The sequence below is a fragment of the Hipposideros armiger genome, unplaced genomic scaffold (assembly GCF_001890085.2).
Source record: "Hipposideros armiger isolate ML-2016 unplaced genomic scaffold, ASM189008v1 scaffold_854, whole genome shotgun sequence".
Lineage (NCBI taxonomy): Eukaryota > Metazoa > Chordata > Mammalia > Chiroptera > Hipposideridae > Hipposideros > Hipposideros armiger.
Window position 1 is genome coordinate 471,157 of NW_017732204.1, and position 9,194 is coordinate 480,350.

The following is a 9,194-nucleotide window of genomic DNA, read 5'->3' on the forward strand; positions in this document are numbered from 1 at the left end:
CTCTTTCACATCTCTGGTACTTTCAAGAAAATTTAATGTTCATAACAATGATCCAGGAGAGGTCCAAGGTCTTTCATTCAAAAAGTCATTGGTCATTTTCTATATACATTAAACCAGAAAATGAAACTTGGAAAATATGCAAAAAATGGCATTCAAGAGAAGTCTGAATGAATCCTAACACCTTAGCTTCTAGCTATATTTAAGGTTTTACTTTGTGCCGGGTATTCTGTAGGTGATGGGATAATAAGGGTAAGAGGCAGAGTTCTCATTAAAGTGTATATTCTACAGACACTAACCATAAAAGTCAAAGTCAACAAAAGTCTTACTTTTTACTAAAAAAAGTAAAAAGTACAGAAATAAAATACATGCAATCTCAAACTAGAATAGTTAACATGATGAAAATAAGTGGGGACTCAGAGAAAAATAGGGATAGAGGGGGATCTGTTCTTCAATAGGATGGTTAAAGAAGGACCCCTGGCACAGTGAGAACACTGAAGTGTGATTTGAAGGACTCAAGGGACCAACCCCTAAAAAGAAAAGGGAAGGAGGAGAGTGAGCTCAGGGAGGGAGGACAGCATGTGCACTGCCTCCTGGCAGCACTGAGGGGCCACGGTGTGTCACAACACTGAGCGTGCTCTTGCTAGTTCAAGGGATGAGGCTAGGGGTCTGTTTCACTCAGGGGCATGGAACTGTGCAAAGCTCAAAGTTCAATTCAATCAGCTCTGTGTAAAAATCTAGAGTCAGAATATCTCCTCAGTACATACACTTCAATTTTTAAAAGAGTTTGGGGGAAAAGGAATACAGAGACACCTGTATGCAAGCGAAAAAAAAAAAGAAAAAAAAAAAAGAAAGGAAAAAAGACAAGCTTATTTTCTTACAAAAAGGAACCCAGGCTTAAAGAAAGCTAAACTAGTGCCTCAACTTTAATGCCATTGATACTGCACTTTGAAGCTACCAGAGGGCACCATGAAAAATACTTAAAAGTATCAAAATACTTAAAATGTATCAAAATGGGGGTAGGGTGGGGGTTTACAGGATAAAATACCAACTGCACAGAAAGTATTTAAAGAGTCAAAATGGGCTGGCCGAGTAGTGTGTTGGTTAAGAGTTGGCTTGGGACACCAGCTCTGAGCAGCAGGGCCCCAGTTTGCATCCCACATTAGGGCCAGTGACGCTGCGTCCTCTACAGCTAAGATGGTGAACAACAGCTTGACCTGGAGCTGGGCTGCCATGAGTCGCTGGCAATGGTGTAGGCTGCAGCGGAGCTGCAGTGGGCTCCTGTAGGCTACTGTGAGTGGCTGGCAGCTGGCGTGAGCTGCCAAGAGCTGCTGTGAGCAGCCACCCAGTAGCCGGCGACCGATCTGCCTCACCTGGGAAGAGCGCAATGATAATACCAACATGGGCCAGTGAAGCCACATCCTCCACAACTAGACTGAAGAACAGAAGGACAGCAACTTGACTGTTCCCTTTCCCTGATTCCCCAACACTGTTCCCCTCCCCCAATTCCCCAATAAAATCTTTAAAAAATAAATAAAGAGGCAAAATGTTTCTTATCCATCCAATGTACCTGACGCAAAAGGTATGAAAATCTAAGATGTTAAAATAATAACAATCGTGAGAATTAAATCCAAAATTCAACTGTGGACAGTTAAATGTTGATGTTTACGTCTTGTATTAAAATTTGAACCAGGTTTTCTTATTTTTGTTTTACATTTATATTAATACAATAATTGGATAGAAAAATACCAGAGCACCCAATGAGTAGTTTCGCTTAAACTGGGCATAAATGACAATCTGAACATCTCTTTCTTTTTTCTAAAAAAAAAAAAAAAATAGTGCTATCTCTGCAAATTCAAAGTGAATCACCAACTTGGCTGACTATAAGGAGTTATCATCAATCATTCCAGTTCTTCTGAAAGAAGAAAATTCTCAGAATTATCCAAATTTTAAAAAGACAGAAAATATTTTCAACATGAGAAGAAAACAGGATGCTTTCAAATGAGCTGTTTTCACAGCACTGAAGTGAAGTTCAAATTAAAGACAATACCACTGCTGAAAGAATAGTGATAATGAGGCAAAACTTAATGTTCATTTCTTTTTTTTTTTTAAGATTTTTATTGGGGAATTTTATTGGGGAACAGTGCTGGGGAATTGGGGGAAGGGGAACAGACAAGTTGCTGTCGTTTTGTTCTTCAGTCTAGTTGTGGAGGACGTTGCTTCACTGGCCCAAGTTGGCACCATCATTGCGCTCTTCCCCGGCGAGGCAGATGAGTTGCCGGCCTCTGGACGGCCACTCACTGCGACTGCTGGCCGCTCACACTGGCTGCTGGCCACACATGGTGGCCCATGGCAACCCACTGCCACAGGGGCTGCAGCACACGCTGTAGCCGGTGACCCACGGCAGCCCAGCTCCAGGCTGAGCTGTTGTTCAGCATCTTAGCTGTGGAGGGCAGTGTCACTGGCCCTCATATGTGGGATCCGAACCAGGGCCCTCTGGCGTCCCAAGCCAGCTCTTAACCATTGTGCCACTCGGCCGGCCCTTAATGTTCATTTCTTTAACTTGATAAGGAATGTTTTCCTATCCCAGTCACAGGGCAAGAAAAACATAGTCTCATTTCAAACAAATTGGACTGGTACTACGGAAATGATAACAAAATATAAATTAGCGGTATGTAATTTAGGCCATTGTTCAAAGTCTAAGTTTTACAGATGTTAGTTAGGTTAAAATAGTCAGAGCTGGAATGCAGAATTTCATTCTAAGCATTGATCACTTTATCTTCTAAGTGAGGACTATGTGGAACAGCTAAGACTCCCATGTCAACATGTTTCTTCATCATCTCCTCAGAAGATGGACTGGCTGACACCACAAGTGGAACTTCCTGAGTTCATGAAAAGTATTTTCGAAGTGTTTCAAAAACCTACAAGCCCCATCCGAAAAGATGATGATTCTAGAATGAAGATCATGGTTGTAACTGCTTGCTTGACCTGTGTATACATCTGGAGAGGTTTGCTGTTTGTTTTGTTTTGGCTTAGGGGTCAGCAATAGTATTTTTTACTATTCTGTTTTTCTGAAAAAAAAAAAAAAAATTCAAGCAGCTGGGTAACTTAGAATTACACATAATCAATTAAAATGTAATAAAAATAAAAAATAGTAAGTGATACAGTATGAAGAAAAACCATTGTAAAAGAAATCTATGATTTTTATTAATTTTTAAGTATGTGTGGTTAGTGTTTGGCAAAAATGACTCCATCAGAAAAACTTTAATAAGTTTATTTCCAGAAACTATTTACCGTTGCAATACAGAGAGAGTACACTCCTTACTAATATACTAAATCATTTATTTTGAATACTATACCAATAATTTATCATTTAATAGAATTTAAACTTACTAGAGAAGTCAGTCCTTCATTATCGACAATCCAGTCTTCTTTTTCAGCTAATCTCTTTATTTCTACAGGGAAAACAAACACACAAGTACATTTTATTAGTTATCTCACTGACATTTATAGAGATAAAAATCTGCTATGGTTTTTAATTGTCTTAATATAGCTCTGTAAAAAATTGGTGAAAGTAGGGATAGAATTAATTCTGGTAGACTCAAGGATTTAAAAGTGTATTGTTCACTGGATTTTTCTAATAAAACATTAACGTAAATAAAATTTTTTACTGGATAGCCCAATTTGGAGAATGCTAGGCTAAGTTTACCAATAACTTTAGACAATTTATTACTTATTCAGCACTCTTGGTAATATTAAATATGTATAAAATAAACTCTACAATGTTTTTCTCCTATAATTTCTAATGAGCAAGTCAGATTCTGTTTCAATCCTATACATTCCTGACAATGGCAGTTTGACTCTCACTTGGCTAAAGGAATGCCACCTGAGCAAACCTTTAGCACCAAAATCTATTTCAGGTCCCCAAGCGGGGAAAGGTGATGAATTAAGAGGAGACTGCTCAGTTTCTCATCTGGATTCCATTCCCTCTCTGTTTGCAGAGTTTATTATCACCAGTTCTGTACATATGTGAACTTCCTACTTAAAAGTTCTGGTGACAGATAATAATGGCTTACGTCATTTATAATAATGTTCTTGAATGTTTTTGAAAACATTTAATACCCAAAGGGCCGCTTTGTAAATATAACCTTAATTATTTTTTATAATTGTATGTAAAAGTCCTGAAAATTCCAGGAAATATAAAGAAAATGAACATCACCTATAATTTCTACTATCCAGCAAACCATTGTTAATAGTCTGTCTTATAATTTTACAGTGATATTTCTAAATTAAACTTTTAAAATACATATATATATCTATATATAGTTTCAAAATTGGGGTAATACTTTATGTACATTTTATATTCTATTTTTTCTGCTTAACATTTGCCATAAGGATGTTCTTATATCCTTAAATATTTTCAAAGTACATCCATCTCAGTTTCTGCATGGTCTGGCATCTCAAATTTTGAAAAAAATTCCTTTTGAAAAAATTCTATTGAGCAGCTGTAGATGATCTAAACTACTCAGATTTCCATAAGAGTCATTTCTTGTTTTCAAGGATTGGGAAGCTGGAAAGCGGTGGCATATTCAGGTAGTTACTGTTATCAATTTTTCTTAACATACCTTCTGCTGCGTTCTGCAGTGTGACCATCACACAACGTACTCGGAGATCCAAGATGAGGTCCTGGATAGTCTGTAACATATCATTAGGAATTTCGAGGGCAGTCAATGATTCATAAGTAAGCCTGTAAAACAAACACAATAAAATTGAGCAGAGTGCAATCGCCAAGCAATTGCTGCCATTATTTGGGCCATTCTATAATGATTCATTATGGAGCTTGCAAGTTACAAAATTCTGTTGAAAACAAGGCGAAGGTAAGACCCTAACAGGGATTATAATATAACAGTAATACTGAATTAAACAATAGAAGATGCACACCCAGTGTGATATTCTCATCAAACGTAAGCACCAGGAAGGTTTAAGAGCTTGCTAGGGAAATAGTGGAAGCAAAGGACAGAAAGTAAAATTCTTTGGAGAATGCATTAAAATTCATATCCCATACTGAGTAATTTTTTTAAGACAAAAAAAATATTCACACTTTTCAGGAGAGTGTGTCCATATTTACCTCATGGTCTGGATGACATGAATGAGCCACTGTCCAGAGAGCTCAGACTTCACCTCCCAGCCTCCATACTGCCTCACCCCGCCCTCGGAGATACTCAGGGGGAGCAATGCTCCACGGACCAGCTTCACAAGACAGTGCATGACTTCCTGAATCATTTTCTAGGCAATAATAAACAAGCAAAGTGTATTAAAAGTCACTAGCTTGATTAAATCAAAGGATTTTGTCTGAATGATGATAAGTATCTTGAACACAAAGTCTTCTAACATGGTTGAGAAAACCTTACCCCTGTGAAAAAGTCTCCACACTTATCCTTAACTTACCTTAAAATCATTTTGTCTTTGCCTTACATTCTTTGATCTTTCAATCTGGCCTGACTTCTCAGCAGTCTTAAAAAGAAAAAAGAAAAACAATTATCTTTAGAAATAATTTACAAAAATAAGAAATGCTTTAGGGGTTGTATATAAAGAAAGGATGAAATATGGTTATAACTTGATTAAAAGGAATGTATAAGAAATAATCTAAGTTTCTGATTAAATTATGACGACTCAGAAAGCCTTTCTTATTCCAACAATAAGTTATTCATCTTCCTAAAACATTTAGATACAATTCCCATAAATAAACCTAAGCATTAAGTTGAAACTACCTTTTTTGGAGGGCAATTTCATATGTCATTTTCATCAGCAATTTTATATGGTTAAACCAAAAAGTATCATACCCAAGATACTATTTCTCAACATCACTTCTCACTAATTAGTAGTTTGGAAGTAAACGAATAAACTCTGGGTTAATGTCTAGTAATCTTAGGACATCCACTCTATTCCTTTAACAAATATTTATGAATATAAACATTATATCCAGCATTTAACTTTTTAAAAATTATAAATCACTGCTCTTCTTTTCAGAGGTTTCACAGTCTAATTTGAGAAAATATATTACAGAATTCTAGAATTCATTTTTTATCTGTTTACTGATAGCCATGTTTTCCTCTGATATTTCTCTTCTCCTTAATGTGTAGAACACTACATTGATTAAAAGAGAAATCTATTCAATTGAATTTCAGTTAACTTTTTATTTATTATTATATAAAATAAATATCATTATATAAAATTACTATATTAAGATATAAACTATCTTAAGAAAGGCAAGCTTAGGAAGCTTTCCAAATAAAGACGTAGGAACAAAATGGTACAATGTGAAAAAAATTCTGATATTTCCTTAACACAATGCCAAAATCCTTTAACGTTAACATACTAACGTATTATTGGTTAGGGACATGCCAAGAGAACTTTCATGTTAAGAACAAATGCATTATAAATGATTATGATATGGACTTCAAGTTAATTTAAAATACAAGTAACGTTATACATATTGACATGAATGCATAAGAGTAAGGATTGCTGAATGTTTTCAACAAAAATATCAGACATACCTGATAAGAAGTGGTCAATATACACATAACTCTTCAGGCTCTAAATTATATTTATTTTAAAATATTCTATTAAACGGTACAGATTTTTATCATTTTTTCTTTGTAGAAATGCACGTTTGCTTTGAAAGAATTAAAGTTTAGTTTCCAAAATTCATCTCAATAATAATTCAATAAGCAAATTCCTTAGTTCACTGGCAAACAACACTCAGAATTCTTTATACACCAAGATTTAACTCAGAAATTGATATTTTTGTCCCTTTATTTTTAAGACAAATGAGAAGTGATTCAAGTGCTTTAGAGCTACAGTGAGAAGTGACTGGAGGGGCTAGGGTCGGGGGTATGATCAGCTGGAAGAATGCTACACTAACCTAGGAAGGCAGTGACAGTGTCTTACGCTAATGGAGATGGACAACGGACCCCTGCGGATGGCTCAGACCCAGTCTTCTGAGGCAGAAGGGACTAAACCTAGTGAGTCTGCTGGGTGCCTCAGTGAGAATGAGATGTCAGGAGTGGCTCCATCTGAGTCCTGAGCAGTCAGGTAAATTCAAATGGCCCTGAATGTCTGTTAGCCTACTTTCTGTTACAGTCAAGTGTTATACTTATTTCAGACAAAATAGACTTTAAAATGAAGACTACAATAAAAGACAAAGAAGGGCACTACATAATAGTAAAGGGATCAATTCAACAAAAGGACATAAACATCTATGCACCCAACATAGGAGCTCCTGAATATATAAAACAGATTTTGACAGACATAAAGACAGAGATCAACAGTAACACTATCGTAGTAGGGGACTTCAACACCCCATTGTCACCAATGGACAGATTCTTCAGACAGAAAATCAACGCGGAAACAGTGGCCTTAAATGACACTTTAGACCAGCTGGATTTAATCAATATTTTTAGAGCATTTCCCCGCAAAGCAACAGAGTACTCATTCTTTTCAAGTGCACATGGAACATTTTCCAAGACAGACCACACGTTAGGCCACAAAACAAGTCTCAATAAATTTAAGAAGACCGAAATCATATCAAGCGTCTTCTCTGACCAAAATGCTATGAAACTAAAAATTAATTATAAGAAGAAATCCGGAAAGCACATAAATACATGGAGGCTGAATAACATGCTACTAAATAGCGAGTGGGTCAAAACTGAGATCAAGGAAGAAATCAAAAGATATCTTGAGACAAACGAAAATGAAAACACAACAACCCAAAATCTATAGGATGCAGCGAAAGCAGTCCTAAGAGGAAACTTCATAACAATGTAGGCCTATCTAAAGAAACAAGAACAATCTCAAATCAACAGACTATTTTTACAAACTAAGGGAACTGGAAACAGAAGAGCAAAAAAAGTACAAGGAAGGAAATAATAAAGACCAGAGCAGAAATAAATGAAATAGAGACCAAAAAAACAATACAAAAGATGAATGAATCCAAGAGCTGGTTTTTTGAAAAGCTAAACAAAATCGACGAACCCTTAGCCAGACTCACCAAGAAAAAGAGGGAGAGGACCCAAATTAATAAAATCAGAAATGAAAGAGAAGTGACAACAGATATCCCAGAAATACAGAAAATTTTAATAAAATACTATCAGCAACTATTTGTCAACAAATTCAACAATCTGAAAGAAATGGATAATTTTCTAGAAGCATACAATCTACAAAGTCTGAACCGAGGAGGAACAGAAACTCTGAACAGACTGATTACTACCAAAGAAATTGAATCAGTAATCAACAAGCTTCCAACAAACAAAAGTCCTGGACTAGGTGGTTTCACAGGTGAATTTTTCAAAACATTCAAAAAAGAATTAATACCTTTTCTCCTCAAACTATTCCAAAAAATACAGAAGGAGGGGAGGCTCCCAAGCACATTTTGTGAGGCCACTGTTACTCTGATCCCAAAATCAGACAAAGATATTACAAAAAATGAAAACTACAGGCCGATACCCCTAATGAACATAGATGTAAAAATCCTCAACAAAATACTAGCAAACCGAATTCAGCATCACATTAAAAAGACCATACACCACGATCAAGTGGGATTCATTCCTGGTATGCAAGGTTAGTTCAATATCCGCAAATCAATTAACGTAATACATCACATTAACAAAATGAAAAATAAAAATCATATGATATCACCAGATACAGAAAAGTATTTGACAATATCCAGCAGCCATTTATGATAAAAATTCTTAGCAAAGTGGAAACAGTGGGAAAATAGCTCAACATAATAAAGGCCATATATGATAAACCCACAGCAAACATCATACTCAATGGGGAAAGGCTAAAAGCTTTCCCTTTAAGATCAGGAACAAGACAAGGCTGCCCACTTTCACCTCTTTTATTCAACATAGTTCTGGAAGTACTAGCCACAGCAATCAGACAAGAAAATGAAATAAAAGGCATCCAAATTGGAAAGGAGGAAGTAAAATTGTCATTATATGCAGATGACATGATACTATATATAGAGAATCCCAAAGACTCCACCAAAAAGCTGATAGAACTCATAAATGAATTTAGTAAGGTAGCAGGAAACAAAATTAATATTCAGAAATCAGTTGCATTTGTATACACCAATAATAAACTATCAGAAGAATGAATTAGGAAATGAATCCCTTTTACAATTGCTTCAAAAACAA

The 9,194-nt window shown here is 35.9% G+C and overlaps 1 protein-coding gene across 1 annotated transcript in view; it reads right to left on the reverse strand.

Annotated features, from left to right (window-relative positions):
• The window catches only part of EXOC2 (exocyst complex component 2), a 285,694-nt gene that overhangs the window by 121,502 nt on the left and 154,998 nt on the right, over positions 1-9,194 (reverse strand). Inside the window, 6 exon segments of the mRNA XM_019629429.1 lie at positions 1,204-1,220; positions 2,400-2,409; positions 3,352-3,452; positions 4,623-4,744; positions 5,126-5,283; positions 5,446-5,511. Coding sequence (XP_019484974.1) covers positions 1,204-1,220; positions 2,400-2,409; positions 3,352-3,452; positions 4,623-4,744; positions 5,126-5,283; positions 5,446-5,511 — 474 coding nt within the window.